General features: G+C 36.9%; 2 protein-coding genes across 10 annotated transcripts in view; one reads left to right on the top strand and one right to left on the bottom strand.

Annotated features, from left to right (window-relative positions):
• ANKS1B (ankyrin repeat and sterile alpha motif domain containing 1B) overlaps positions 1-16,551 on the bottom strand; it is a 1,183,808-nt gene that overhangs the window by 830,434 nt on the left and 336,823 nt on the right. The window lies entirely within an intron of this gene.
• On the top strand, positions 15,122-15,793 carry GARIN6 (golgi associated RAB2 interactor family member 6). Its single transcript, XM_007198505.1, is given in 3 exon segments — positions 15,122-15,218; positions 15,221-15,522; positions 15,524-15,793. Coding segments are annotated over 3 exon segments (669 nt in total).

The following is a 16,551-nucleotide window of genomic DNA, read 5'->3' as shown; positions in this document are numbered from 1 at the left end:
AGACAGTCCAAAAGCTAGGGCTCTTGCACCAAACAATCAGCCAAGTTGTGAATGCCAAGGAAAAGCCCTTGAAGAAAATTTAAAGTGCTACTGCAGTGAACACACAAATGATGAGAAAGTGAAACAGCCTTATTGCTGATATAGAGAGTTTCAGTGGTCTGGATAGAAGATTAAACCAGCCACAACATTTCCTTAAGCCAAAACCTAATCCAGAGCAAGTCCCTAACTCTCTTCAATGCTATGAAGGCCGAGAGAGATGAGTAAACTGCAAAAGAAAAGTTTGAGGCTAGCAGAAATTGGTTCATGCAGTTTAGGGAAAGAAGCTGTCTCCAAAATAGAAAAGTGTAAGGTGAAGAAGCAAGTGTTGATGCAGAAGCTGCATCAAGTTATTCGGAAGATCTAGCTAAGATAATTAATAAAGGTAGCTATACTAAACAACAGATTTTCAATTTAGAGAAACAGCCTTATATTGGAAGAAGATGCCATCTAGGACTTTCATAGGTAGAGAGAAGTCAATGCCTGGCTTCAAAGCACCAAAGGACAGGCTGACTCTCATGTTAGGAGCTAATGCAGCTGGTGACTTCAAGTTGAACCCAATGCTCATTTACCATTCTCAAAATCCTAGGGCCCTAAAGAATTATGCTAAATCTACTCTGTCTGTGCTCTAAAAATGGAAAAACAAAGCCTGGATGACAGTCCATCTGCTTACAACATGGTTTACCGAATATTTTAAGTCCACTGTTGATACTATTCAGAAAAAAAAAAATTCTTTTCAAGATATTACTGCTCACTGACAAGCACCTGATCACCCATGAGCTCCGATAGAGATGTACAAGATTCATGTTGATTTCATGCCTGTTAACACAACATTCATTCTGCAGCCCATGGATTAAGGAGTCATTTTGACTTTCAAGTATTATGATTTAAGAAATACATTTGTAAGGCTAAGCTGTCATAGATTATGATTCCTCTGATGCATCTGGGCAGTCAATTGAAAACCTTCAGGAAAGGATTCACCATTCTAGATGCCACTAAGAACATTTATGATTCTTGGGAAGAGGTCAAAATATCAACATTAACAAGAGTTTGGAAGAAGTTGATTTCAATCCTCATGAATGACTTTTGAGGAGTTTAAGACTTCAGTGGAGGAAGTAACGCAGATGTGGTAGAAACTGCAAGAGAACAAGAATTAGGAATGGAGCCTGAAGATGTGACTGAATTGCTGCAGTCTCATGATAAAATTTTAATGGATGAGGAGATGCTTCTTACAAATGAGCAAAGAGAGTGGTTTCTTTTTCTCTTTTTTTAATTTATTTATTCATTTATTTATATATTTTTTGGCTGTGTTGGGTCTTCGTTTCTGTGCAAGGCCTTTCGCTAGTTGCGGCAAGCGGGGGCCACTCTTCATCACAGTGCACGGGCCTCTCACTATCGCGGCCTCTCTTGTTGCAGAGCACAAGCTCCAGACGCGCAGGCTCAGTAGTTGTGGCTCACAGGCCTAGTTGCTCCACGGCATGTGGGATCTTCCCAGACCAGGGCTTGAACCCATGTCCCCTGCATTGGCAGGCAGACTCTCAACCACTGCGCCACCAGGGAAGCCCGAGAGTGGTTTCTTGAGATGGAATCTACTCCTGCTGAAGATGCTGTAAAGATTATTAAAATGACAACAGGATTTCAAATATTACATAAACTTATTAGTTGATAGAGCAGCTGCAGGGTTTGAGAGGAGTGACTCCAATTTCGAAAGAAGTTTTACTGTGGGTAAAATGCTATCAAACCTCCTTACATGCTACAGGGAAATCATTCACGAAAGGAAGAGTCAGTTGATGCAGCGAACTTCATTATGATCTTCTGTTAAGAAATTGGCTCAGACAATCCTGCAGCCTGTGGACCAAAAACCACAGTTACAGAAAGACAGAGAAGATGAAAAGGCAGAGGGCTATGTACCAGATGAAGGAACAAGAAAAAACCCCAGAAAAACAACTAAATGAAGTGGAGATAGGCAACCTTCCAGAAAAAGAATTCAGAATAATGATAGTGAAGATGATCCAGGACCTCGGAATAAGAATGGAGGCAAAGATTGAGAAGATGCAAGAAATGATTAACAAAGACCTAGAAGAATTAAAGAACAAACAAACAGAGATGACCAATACAATAACTGAAATGAAAACTACACTAGAAGGAATCAATAGCAGAATAACTGAGGCAGAAGAACGGATAAGTGACCTGGAAGACAGAATGGTGGAATTCACTGCTGCGGAACAGACTAAAGAAAAAAGAATAAAAAGAAATGAAGACAGCCTAAGAGACCTCTGGGACAACATTAAACGCAACAACATTCGCATTATAGGGGTCCCAGAAGGAGAAGAGAGAGAGAAAGGACCAGAGAAAATATTTGAAGAGATTATAATCGAAAACTTCCCTAACATGGGAAAGGAAATAGCCACCCAAGTCCAGGAAGCGCAGAGAGTCCCATACAGAATAAACCCAAGGAGAAACACGCCGAGACACATAGTAATCAAAGTGGCAAAAATTAAAGACAAAGAAAAATTATTGAAAGCAGCAAGGGAAAAACGACAAATAACATACAAGGGAACCCCCATAAGGTTAACAGCTGATTTCTCAGCAGAAACTCTGCAAGCCAGAAGGGAGTGGCATGAAATACTTAAAGTGATGAAAGGGAAGAACCTACAACCAAGATTACTCTACCCAGCAAGGATCTCATTTAGATTTGATGGAGAAATCAAAAGCTTTACAGACAAGCAAAAGCTAAGAGAATTCAGCACCACCAAACCAGCTCTACAACAAATGCTAAAGGAACTTCTCTAAGTGGGAAACACAAGAGAAGAAAAGGACCTACAAACACAAACCCAAAACAATTAAGAAAATGGTCATAGGAACATACATATCGATAATTACCTTAAACGTGAATGGATTAAATGCCCCAACCAAAAGACATAGACTGGCTGAATGGATACAAAAACAAGACCCATATATATGCTGTCTACAAGAGACCCACTTCAGACCTAGGGACACATACAGACTGAAAGTGAGGGGATGGAAAAAGATATTCCATGCAAATGGAAATCAAAAGAAAGCTGGAGTAGCTATACTCATATCAGATAAAATAGACTTTAAAATAAAGAATGTTACAAGAGACAAGGAAGGACACTACATAATGATCCAGGGATCAATCCAAGAAGAAGATATAACAATTATAAATATATATGCACCCAACATAGGAGCACCTCAATACATAAGGCAACTGCTAACAGCTATAAAAGAGGAAATCGACAGTAACACAATAATAGTGGGGGACTTTAACACCTCACTTACACCAATGGACAGATCATCCAAAATGAAAATAAATAAGGAAACAGAAGCTTTAAATGACACAATAGACCAGATAGATTTAATTGATATATATAGGACATTCCATCCAAAAACGGCAGATTACACGTTCTTCTCAAGTGCACACGGAACATTCTCCAGGATAGATCACATCTTGGGTCACAAATCAAGCCTCAGTAAATTTAAGAAAATTGAAATCATATCAAGCATCTTTTCTGACCACAACGCTATGAGATTAGAAATGAATTACAGGGAAAAAAACGTAAAAAAGACAAACACATGGAGGCTAAACAATATGTTACTAAATAACCAAGAGATCACTGAAGAAATCAAACAGGAAATAAAAAAATACCTAGAGACAAATGACAATGAAAACACGACGACCCAAAACTTATGGGATGCAGCAAAAGCGGTTCTAAGAGGGAAGTTTATAGCTATACAAGCCTACCTAAAGAAACAAGAAAAATCTCAAGTAAACAATCTAACTTTACACCTAAAGAAACTAGAGAAAGAAGAACAAACAAAACCCAAAGTTAGCAGAAGGAAAGAAATCATAAAGATCAGAGCAGAAATAAATGAAATAGAAACAAAGAAAACAATAGCAAAGATCAATAAAACTAAAAGTTGGTTCTTTGAGAAGATAAACAAAATTGATAAGCCATTAGCCAGACTCATCAAGAAAAAGAGGGAGAGGACTCAAATCAATAAAATCAGAAATGAAAAAGGAGAAGTTACAACAGACACCGCAGAAATACAAAACATTCTAAGAGACTACTACAAGCAACTTTATGCCAATAAAATGGACAACCTGGAAGAAATGGACAAATTCTTAGAAAGGTATAACCTTCCAAGACTGAACCAGGAAGAAACAGAAAATATCAACAGACCAATCACAAGTAATGAAATTGAAACTGTGATTAAAAATCTTCCAACAAACAAAAGTCCAGGACCAGATGGCTTCACAGGTGAATTCTATCAAACATTTAGAGAAGAGCTAACACCCATCCTTCTCAAACTCTTCCAAAAAATTGCAGAGGAAGGAACTCTCCCAAACTCATTCTATGAGGCCACCATCACCCTGATACCAAAACCAGACAAAGACACTACAAAAAAAGAAAATTACAGACCAATATCACTGATGAATATAGATGCAAAAATCCTCAACAAAATACTAGCAAACAGAATCCAACAACACATTAAAAGGATCATACACCACGATCAAGTGGGATTTATCCCAGGGATGCAAGGATTCTTCAATATACGCAAATCAATCAATGTGATACACCATATTAACAAATTGAAGAATAAAAACCATATGATCATCTCAATAGATGCAGAAAAAGCTTTTGACAAAATTCAACACCCATTTATGATAAAAACTCTCCAGAAAGTGGGCATAGAGGGAACCTACCTCAACATAATAAAGGCCATATATGACAAACCCACAGCAAACATCATTCTCAATGGTGAAAAACTGAAAGCATTTCCTCTAAGATCAGGAACGAGACAAGGATGTCCACTCTCACCACTATTATTCAACATAGTTCTGGAAGTCCTAGCCACGGCAATCAGAGAAGAAAAAGAAATAAAAGGAATACAAATTGGAAAAGAAGAAGTAAAACTGTCACTGTTTGCGGATGACATGATACTATACATAGAGAATCCTAAAACTGCCACCAGAAAACTGCTAGAGCTAATTAATGAATATGGTAAAGTTGCAGGTTACAAAATTAATGCCCAGAAATCTCTTGCATTCCTATACACTAATGATAAAAAATCTGAAAGAGAAATTATGGAAACACTCCCATTTACCATTGCAACAAAAAGAATAAAATACCTAGGAATAAACCTACCTAGGGAGACAAAAGACCTGTATGCAGAAAACTATAAGACACTGATGAAAGAAATTAAAGATGATACCAACAGATGGAGAGATATACCATGTTCTTGGATTGGAAGAATCAACATTGTGAAAATGAGTATACTACCCAAAGCAATCTACAGATTCAATGCAATCCCTATCAAATTACCAATGGCATTTTTTACGGAGCTAGAACAAATCATCTTAAAATTTGTATGGAGACACAAAAGACCCCGAATAGCCAAAGCAGTCTTGAGGCAAAAAAATGGAGCTGGAGGAATCAGACTCCCTGACTTCAGACTATACTACAAAGCTACAGTAATCAAGACAATATGGTACTGGCACAAAAACAGAAACATAGATCAATGGAACAAGATAGAAAGCCCAGAGATTAACCCACGCACCTATGGTCAACTAATCTATGACAAAGGAGGCAAAGATATACAATGGAGAAAAGACAGTCTCTTCAATAAGTGGTGCTGGGAAAACTGGACAGCCACATGTAAAAGAATGAAATTAGAATACTCCCTAACACCATACACAAAAATAAACTCAAAATGGATTAGAGACCTAAATATAAGACTGGACACTATAAAACTCTTAGAGGAAAACATAGGAAGAACACTCTTTGACATAAATCACAGCAAGATCTTTTTCGATCCACCTCCTAGAGTAATGGAAATAAAAACAAAAATAAACAAGTGGGACCTAATGAAACTTCAAAGCTTTTGCACAGCAAAGGAAACCATAAACAAGACGAAAAGACAACCCTCAGAATGGGAGAAAATATTTGCAAATGAATCAACGGACAAAGGATTAATCTCCAAAATATATAAACAGCTCATTCAGCTCAATATCAAAGAAACAAACACCCCAATCCAAAAATGGGCAGAAGACCTAAATAGACATTTCTCCAAAGAAGACATACAGACGGCCACGAAGCACATGAAAAGATGCTCAACATCACTAATTATTAGAGAAATGCAAATCAAAACTACAATGAGGTATCACCTCACTCCTGTTAGAATGGGCATCATCAGAAAATCTACAAACAACAAATGCTGGAGAGGGTGTGGAGAAAAGGGAACCCTCTTGCACTGTTGGTGGGAATGTAAATTGATACAGCCACTATGGAGAACAATATGGAGGTTCCTTAAAAAACTAAAAATAGAATTACCATATGACCCAGCAATCCCACTACTGGGCATATACCCAGAGAAAACCGTAATTCAAAAAGACACGTGCACCCGAATGTTCATTGCAGCACTATTTACAATAGCCAGGTCAAGGAAGCAACCTAAATGCCCATCAACAGACGAATGGATAAAGAAGTTGTGGTACATATATACGATGGAATATTATTCAGCCATAAAAAGGAACGAAATTGAGTCATTTGTTGAGAAGTGGATGGATCTAGAGACTGTCATACAGAGTGAAGTAAGTCAGAAAGAGAAAAACAAATATCGTATGTTAATGCATGTATGTGGAACGTAGAAAAATGGTACAGATGAGCCAGTTTGCAGGGCAGAAGTTGAGACACAGATGTAGAGAATGGACATATGGACACCAAGGGGGGAAAACTGCGATGAGGTGGGGATGGTGATGTGCTGAATTGGGCGATTGGGATTGACATGTATACACTGATGTGTATAAAACTGATGCCTAATAAGAACCTGCAGTATAAAAAAACAAACAAAACAACTAATACTAAACTTTCATTGGGTTATTTGTATGGAAATATGTTAATATAAATGTTTCAGACATTACATGAAATTTCTAAAAATCTTATATTTGTATTTGTATGGAAATATGTATGGAAATATGTTAATATAAATGTTTCAGACAGTACATGAAATTTCTAAAAATCTTATATTTGTATTTGTATGGAAATATGTATGGAAATATGTTAATATAAATGTTTCAGACAGTACATGAAATTTCTAAAAATCTTGTATTTGTATGGAAATATGTTAATATAAATGTTTCAGACATTACATGAAATTTCTAAAAATCTTATATTTGTATTTGTATGGAAATATGTATGGAAATATGTTAATATAAATGTTTCAGACATTACATGAAATTTCTAAAAATCTTATATTTGTATTTGTATGGAAATATGTATGGAAATATGTTAATATAAATGTTTCAGACATTACAGGAAACGTCTAAAAATCTTATATGTTCTGGTATAATGTTATAAGTAATAATCCTAGTTATTACTTTAAAATGTATATCTCAGAAATAACTAATTTTCTTGTCAACTGCATTATTATGAACTTTCATCAAATCTTTAACCATGGTCATTTTTAAGTCTTTTGTCATTTACAGACAGTTCTGGGTGTACTCTGATGATTTTGCAAATATGTTCCTATAAAAGAGTTTCATCTTCAAGAAATTCATGGAAAAGACTCTGACAAGTACAGGTTTCTGGTAACTGACTGTACTGCTGAACTGAATGAATAAGCATTTTCAGAACTCTAATGAAAAACTGATGAACTCATAAAAGTGCTAACAAAAGATCAAGATGAAAAAAAAGAAATTAATTACATGGGACTGAGTGAACTGATGAGGATGAGTATAATTTTTGTGACTTTCTGTCTGAATTAAAAAAAAAAAAATCCCACAAGGACTCAGAGGAAAAGAATATACAAATCAATTTTCACTGCAAAGTAAAGGAGCTGTTACAGTGGAGGATTACTGGACTGAATGTCAATGTTATGACATAGTATAAGTGTGTTTCATGTTTGGTAATTGCAATCATTGTTGCTTTTGTTGTGGTCATCCATGTACAATGCTTGGTGTCAGTCTATCTATCTCTTGTAAAAATAAAATACAGTGTGTGTGTGTGGAAAAAAAAAAAATAATAAAACAATGGGGTTGGGAAAAAAAAAAAAAAAAAAAAAAGAGCCTGCATAACGCAACTAAAGATCCCACACACGGCAACGAAGACCCGGTACAGCCAAATAAAAAAAAAAAAAAAAAAAAAAAAAGAAATTGGCTCGGCCACCCCAACCTGCGGCAAATACCACCCTGATGGAGTCAGCAGCCATTGACATCGAGGCAAAATCCTCCACCAGCAAAAAGATTATTACTCTCTGAAGGCTCAGATCAGATGATGGACAGTTTTTAGCAATAAAGTATTTTTATTGAAGTATAATTGACTTACATTAGTTTCAGCTGTATGACACAGTGATTCAATATTTTTATGTATTACAAAACGATCACCACAATAAGTCGTTACCACCTAACACCATACAAATTTATTAGTGTTATCGACTATATTTCCTATGATGCACATTACAACCCCCTGACTTATAACTGGAAGATTGTACTTCTTAATCTCTCTTCCTATTTCACTCATCCCTTCACCCCCTCCTTTCTGGAAACCGCCAGTTTGTTCTCTATATCTATGAATCTGTTTATATTTTCCTATTCATTTAAATTCAATGGTATTTATCTTTCTTTGCCTGACATTTTTCTTAGCATAATACCCTCTAGGTCCATCCATGGTGTCACAAAGAGCAAGATTTTTTTTTACGGCTGAGTAATATTCCATTGTGTATGTATATACCACACCTTCTTATCCATTCATCCATTGATAGTCACTTAGGCTGCTTCCATATGTTGGCTATTATAAATAATGCTGCAATGAACATAAGGGTGCATATATCTTTTCAAACTACTGTTTTCATTTTCTTCAGATAAATACCCAAGAGTAGATTTGCTGGATTGTCTGCTAGTTCTATTTTTAATTTTTGGAGAGACTGCCATACTATTTTCCATAGCAGCGACAATAGTTTACATTCCCATCATCTGTGCAGGAGGGTTCCCTTGTCTCTACATCCTGGCCAACACTGGTTATTTGGGTTTTTTGTTGTTGTTGTTGTTGTTGTCTTTGATAACTGCCATCCTGACAGGTGTGAGGTGATATCTCTTTGCGGTTTTGATTTGCATATCCCTGACCACTAGTGATGTTCAGCATCTTTTCATGTGCCTGTTGACTAACTGTATGCCTTCTTTGGAAAAATGTCTATTCAGATCCTTTACTTTTTAATCAAGTTGTTTGTTTTGATGTTGAGTTGAATGAGTTATTTGTATATTTTGTATATTAACCCCTTATTGGATATACCACTTGCAAATATTTTCTCCCATTCAGTAGGCTGTTTTCTTTTGTTGATAGTTTAGCTCACTGTGCAAAAGCTTTTCAGTTCGATGTAGTCCCATTTGTTTATCTTTGCTTTTACCTCCCTTGCCTGAGGAAACATAACCAAAAAAATATTGCTAAGACTGATGTCAAAGAGCATACTGCCTATGTTTTCTTGTAGCAGTTTTATGGTTTCAGGTCTTATATTTACGTCTTTAATCTATTTTGAGGGGTTTTTTTGTATATGGTGTGAGAAAGTAGTCTAGTTTGATTCTTTTGCATGTAGCTGTCCAGTTTTCCCAACACCATTTATTGAAGAGGCTGTCTTTTCCCCATTGTATGTTCGTGCCTCATTTGTCAGAGATTAATTGATCATATAAGTGTGGGTTTATTTCTGGGATCTCTATTTCGTTCTATTGATCTATGTGTCTGTTTTTGCACCAGTACCATATTATTTTGATTACTATAGCTTTGTAGTATAGTTTGAAATGAGGGAGCATGATACCTCCAGCTTTGTTCTTTCTCAAGATTGTTTTGGCTGCTCAGGATCTTCTGTTTCCACAAAAATTTTAGAATTATTTGTTCTAGTTCTGTGAAAAATGCCATGGGTATTTTGATGGGGAATGCATTGAATCTGTAGATTGCCTTTGGAGGTGTGGTTATTTTAACAATATTAATTCTTCCAGTCCATATGCACAGTATATCTTTCCATTATTTTGTGTCATCTTCAATTTCTTTCAGTAGAGGCTTATAGTTTTCTGAACAGCAGGTCTTTTACCTCCTTGGTTGGATTTATTCCTAGGTATTTTATTCTTATTGATGCAATTCTAAATGGGATTGCTTCCTTAATTTCTCTTTCTGATAGTTCATTGTTGGTGTATAGAAACAACATATTTTTGTATATCAATTGTTTATCATGTAACTTTATTGAATTCATTTATTATATCTAATAGTTTTTTGGTGGCAACTTTACGATTTCTACATATAGTATCATGTCATCTGCAAACAGTGAGAGTTGGTTGTTGTTTTGGGGGGTTTTTGTTTTATTTTGTTTTTAGGCCACGCCATGCAGCTTGCGGGATCCTAGTTCCCCGGCCAGAGACTGAACCTGTGCCCTTGGCAGTGAAAGTGCAGAGTCCTAACCACTGGACTGCAAGTGAATTCCCAGTGAGAGTTTTATTTCTTCCCTTTCAATTTGGATTCCTTTTATTTATTTTTCTTTTCTGATTCTTGTGGCTAGGACTTCCAAAACTATGCTGAATAAAAGTGGTAAGTGTGTTCATCCTCATCTTGTTCCTGATCTTAAAGGAACTGCTTTCTGCTTTTCAGCGTTGAGTATGGTGCTGTTTATGACAATTTAGGTATTTTCTAAGACAAAATAGGTTTTCTGTACCATATCACTTCCTCTGAGCCCTACTGGAAGAATCTTTAATATTCACATTTATGTTCAAGGCAATCTAGGCTTTTTCTATCATGCTATTCAAAATTATTCCAGCTCCTATCCACTGCCCAACTCCAAAGCCACTTCCACATTTTAGTGTATTTGTTACAGCAGCATCCCACTTCTAGGTACCAAAATGTGTGTTAGTTTCCCAGGGCTGCTATAACAAATTATCACAAACTCAGTAGCTTAAAACAAAAGAAATTTATTCTCTTACAGTTCTGAATGTCAAAAGTCCAAAATGATTCTCACAGGGCTAAAATCAAGGTATTGGTGGGGCTGGTTCCTCTAGGGGAGAATGCATTTCCTACTTTTCAGCCAACTGCATTCCTTGGTTCATGGCCACATCACTTCAACCTCTGTATCCATCATCACATATCCCTCTCTGACTTTGACCCTCTATCCTTTTTCTTTTTTAAATATTTATTTACTTACTTATTTACTTATTTATTTTGGCTGCACTGGGTCTTTGTTGTGGCACACGGGATCTTCGTTGCAGCAGGTGGGATCTTTAGTTGCAGCATGAGGACTTCTTAGTTGTGGCATGTGGGCTTCTTAGTTGTGGCATGCGAGCTTCTTAGTGCAGCATGTGGACTTCTTAATTGCGGCATGCATGCAGGATCTAGTTCCCCAAGCAGGGATCAAACCCTGGCCCCTTGCATTGGGAGCGCAGAGTCTTACCCACTGGATCACCATAAGGACCGTTGGGCTCACACTGGGTCCACCTGGATAATCCAGGGTATCTCCCCACCTCAGGATCCTTAACTTAATCATATCTGCAAAGTCCCTTTGCCATGTAAGGTCACATACTCACAAGTTGTAAAGATTAGAATATGGGCATCTTTGGAGGGAATTAATCTGCTTACTACAGCCATGTCCATTATTAACTGAATTCTGTTTAAAATGTTTAACCCATATTTTCACTTACATAGTTTTAAGCACTGCCCCCACTGAATGCTCATCTTACTGAACTAACATTTTTGTCATTTCCATATTTCAAATGTTTGTTCCTTTAAAAGTTTTGGCAAGAAGAAATTCAGCAACATAATAAGATTATGTATTGCACCACAAATTCCCAGAGCTGTTAATATCTGAATAATTCCTTAACTTATTATTTTTGTTTGGAATATTTCCGAAGTATGTAGTAGTTTTATTACGGGGGAAAAGTTAAACCCCTATCCAAAACCGTAAGTATTCTGGAGTTGAAAGATATCTAAAGTATCATCTCAATTTCAAGGATGACAAATATGAGGCCCAGGGAGGTTAAATAATTTACCCAGTGACATAAACTCTTATGTAGAGGAGAAGGAACATAAATTTATTTTAAGAATGTCTAATGACTACTATGAAAAGCTAAGAGCTGCTGCATTTACATAAAAATAATTTATTAAAAAAAATTTTTTATTGACGTTATAGTTGATTTACAGTGTTGTGCCAATCTCTGCCGTGCAGCAAAGTGACTCAGTTATACACACAGACATTCTTTTTTCATATTCTTTTCCATTATGGTTTATCACAGGATATTGAATATAGTTCCCTGTGCTATACAGTAGGACCTTGTTGTTTACCTATTCTAAATGTCATAGTTTGCATTTACCAACCCCAAACTCCCAGTCCATCCCTCTCCCTCCCCCCTTCCCCTTGGCAACCACAAGTCTGTTCCCTTTGACTATGAGTCTGTTTCAGTTTTGTAGATAGGTTCATTTGTGTCATATTTTAGATTACACATATAAGTAATATCACATGGTATTTGTCTTTCTCTTTCTGACTTACTTCACTTAGTATGATAATCTCCAGTTGTATCCATGTTGCGGCAAATGACATTATTTCATTCTTTTTTATGGCTGAACAGTATTGTATATATGTATACAACCACAACTTCTTTATCCATTCATCTGTTGATGGACATTTAAGTTGTTTTCATGTTTTGGCTATTGTGAACAGTGCTGCTATGAACATGGGGGTGCATGTTATCTTTTGGTACAGAAACAGGCATACGGATCAATGCAACAGAATAGAGAGCCCAGAAATAAACCCACACACCTATGGTCAATTAATCCTTGACAAAGGAGGCAAGAATATAAAATGGGAAAAAGACAGTCTCTTCAGCAAGTGGTGCTTGGAAAGTTGGACACCTGCATGTAAATCAATGAAGCTAGAACACACCCTCATACCATGTACAAAAATAAACTCAAAATGGCTTAAAGACTTAAACTTAAGACATGACACCATAAAACTCCTAGAAGACAGCATAGGCAAAACATTCTCTGACATAAATCGTACCAATGTTTTCTTAGGTTAGTCTCCCAAGAATTTATTAATCTCAGTTCCAGGTAGATTTTTTATTTAGCCATCTGAGCTTCTTAAGTATTGAAGCAAATATTAAGATAGTTTTCTAAATACCTAGAGGAATTTCAGATAAAATTCATCAGACTCATGAAAATAGACATATTTGCCAGAACACTACACGTGATAGTTATCAGGCCAAGTAAGAGAGGTTCTACTGTTGTTGGTCTAATGACTGGTTAGGAAAAAATCCTGAAAGTCCTTAGGCCCTACAAGTAATATAGCTTCTGGTTTCCCTGGAGACAAGGCAATTAGCTCAGTGGTCTAGTGGAAGCCTAAGATAAATATCTTGTAACATGTGTGCACAGCATAAAAGTGCTTTTAAGAAAATCGGTATATCTTCACTTTATTTTTTAAAAAGCACCTAAATTAAATTATACTGTATCCAGTGGTACCTATTCCTTTCAACAAATACCAGAACCTCTTGGATACATTTGAAAGGTTAGTTTGATTAGTAAACGTATGTTAGGCTTATTCTCTTTCCTAATTATAAATAATGTAGACATGAAGTGGAAATCAAAATATAAAGACTTTTAACAGGCCAGTAAGAATTGCTATTGATATGTGACTAGGCCTCTCAATAAATAAAGAATAAAATATTCATACTACCAGAAATAACCAGATACTTCAATATGAAGGGAAGAAAATGTTCATTTTTACTTATAGAACAAACTGAAGACTCAAAAACTATGGCTTTATGTGTGTACGTATGTGCGTGCTATGTATACTGTCATGCCAATAAAGATATTTTAATCTTACTGAATTTATAATATTTATAATAGCTGGCAAAATTTCTCAGAACTTTTTTTAGTAGGCCAATTTGATAATGAGTAAAGAATAGAGCATAAATGTGATGTTTAAGGCTCTTTTCACCATATAGTCAGGGTACAGATGTCTAGGGAAAATCTCAGCATTTTGAGGGTGTGTCAAAACATAAAATTTTTGATGGATGTAAAAATAGATATTGTTAATAAAAATAGCTTTACTCTTCCTGTTAATAGAAATAATTATCCTAGTAAAAAAATAGAACGTATAAAGAAAATAAAAATTACACCATCCAGAAATAAGTACTTTAAACATTTCACTGAACATATTATACTTTCATACCCAAACACACACACACAGACGATTTTACATAAATTGGACCACAAGTATAAAGCTAGTTTGAAATGTTTGTTTTGTTCTTTTTCTTAAAAAAAAAAAAATCAGGTTATCTTTTCATTTCAATAAATAGGGAACTACATAATCATTCTTATGGCTTCAGAGTATTCTTTCATAGAATGCTCCATAATTTATTTAACCAAATCCTCACTGTAAGATATTAATCCTGTTTATGATATTTTTTGCTACAATAAACCTTGATAAACATTCTGTACATCCAGCTTGTTTACCACCTTGTCCAATTCTCTTTAAGGTAAACTGTCTACAATTAACTCTAACTGTCTGCAGTCAGAAGTGCTGGATAAGACAGTATGCATATTTTAACTCATACCTAACAGAAAGTTTGTCTAACCCTTTGAGAAAGCAATTTGTCAGTAGGTATTAAGATCCTTAGATGTGCCCATGGGAGGAGGGGTGGTCTGCTGATCTGTGGCAGTGTGGCCTTGTGAGGGGTTTAGGCCTAGTTGGAAGCTACAGTTTCTGGAGGAGAGGTGCAGTGGAATTACAACTGAATACCAATATCTGTGCACATCAACATCTGTGCACCCTGACATCTACTGCGGCCCTGGCCTCTGCATGCCCTGACATCTCCATGCTCTAGGCAGGGCACAGTCAGGTCCAGGAGCAACTGTCTCTAGCACTGAGCAGTCAGTAATCAGCTCCCCCTCCCTGTCCTCAGTCACTCAGAGACAAAGCCTGCAGAAGACCACTGCTAGCCCACCTGCCAGAGAGACCAGGGAAACAGGACGCCCTGCAAGGTGTGGTAAGGAAGGTGTGGAGGAGCCTCTAGGAGCTGTCTTGATAAAAGATAGCGATGAACAGTCAATATACATTACCATACTACAAAGCCGAAGGCAGCCTTGCAATGAGCATGTTTAATACCTACATGGGGAAACTGCAGCGACAACTGTACAAGGGGAGTACCCTATATTCCACTATGCACCAGTATTTGAGAGTGACTTTATACAGGTCAGCAGAAAAGGAGAAGTGATTGATGTGCACAACCGGGCCTGAATGGTGACTGTGGGCATCGTTCGTACCAGCCCCCGCCTCACAATACCTGATGTCATGCTGCTGGCCTGACCAGCTGCTATCTGTGATGACTATAACAGATACGGCCCTGCCACCCAGGAAAGAGGTAAAAAGCCTACACAGATCTTAGAGCTAACCAGGCTGCTTCCTTTGAAGTTTGTAAAGATATCCATCCATAACAGTAAAAAAACAACAGCTCCGCCTGAAGCTTGCCACTAGCCACTCTTTCTACCTTCAGCTGTGTCCCCCTTCAGATACAAGAGATCTTTTTATTCAGTGGGAAAACCTCATTTACATCCTGAGACCACCAGTGGAGGCTTACAGCAGCACCCAGGTCATTCCAGCTAGGGACACTCTGGACATAACTGGGTTTGAGGAAGAGAGTAAGTGCCCAGTGGTAAGCACTCTGCAATCTCTAAAAGACGAGGCCAAGGTGCTTAGGGAGAACAGCTAAAGGTCCTGCAGAGGCTTTGGTACACAGGCTCACCTGGAAAATACATGGATTTTTGGAAGGACTCAGGGCCAAATGAGCCTCATTTGGAGGCCATGGCCCACTGAGGAGGTTCCTAGTACTTCTCCAAGGCTGTATTTCAGAGATTCCTTAACTGTCGGCAACGCTTAATTTCATATCCAATATTGTATTGCCATGTGCAGCATCCTGACCATCCAATCTATTCTTTTTTTTATGTTTCTCTTGCTTTTCTCATTTTTTTATTGGAGTATAGTTGCTTTACACTGCTGTGTCAGTTTCTCTGTAAAGTGCATCAGCCACACATATACATATATCCCCTCTTTTTTGGATTTCCTTCCCATTTAGGTCACCACAGAGCACCGAGTAGAGTTCCCTGTGCTGTACAGTAGGTTCTCATTAGTTATCTATTTAATACATAATAGTGTATATATGTCAATGTCAATCCCAATCTCCCAATTCATCCCACCCCCCCCTTCCCCCTTGGTATCCATACATTTGTTCTCTACATCTGTGTCTCTATTTCTGCTTTGCAAATAAGATCATCTATACCATTTTTCTAGGTTCCATATATAGATAGATAGATATCGCATTAATATACGATATTTTTCTTTCTGACTTACTTCACTCTGTATGACAGTCTCTAGATCCACCCACATCTCTGCAAATGACACAGTTTTGTTCCTTTTTATGGCTGAGTGATATTCCATTGTATATATGTACCACCTCTTCTTTATCAATTC

The sequence above is a fragment of the Balaenoptera acutorostrata genome, chromosome 11 (assembly GCF_949987535.1).
Source record: "Balaenoptera acutorostrata chromosome 11, mBalAcu1.1, whole genome shotgun sequence".
NCBI lineage: Eukaryota > Metazoa > Chordata > Mammalia > Artiodactyla > Balaenopteridae > Balaenoptera > Balaenoptera acutorostrata.
Note: the sequence above shows the minus strand (reverse complement) of the source record. Positions and strands in the feature narration are given on the sequence as shown.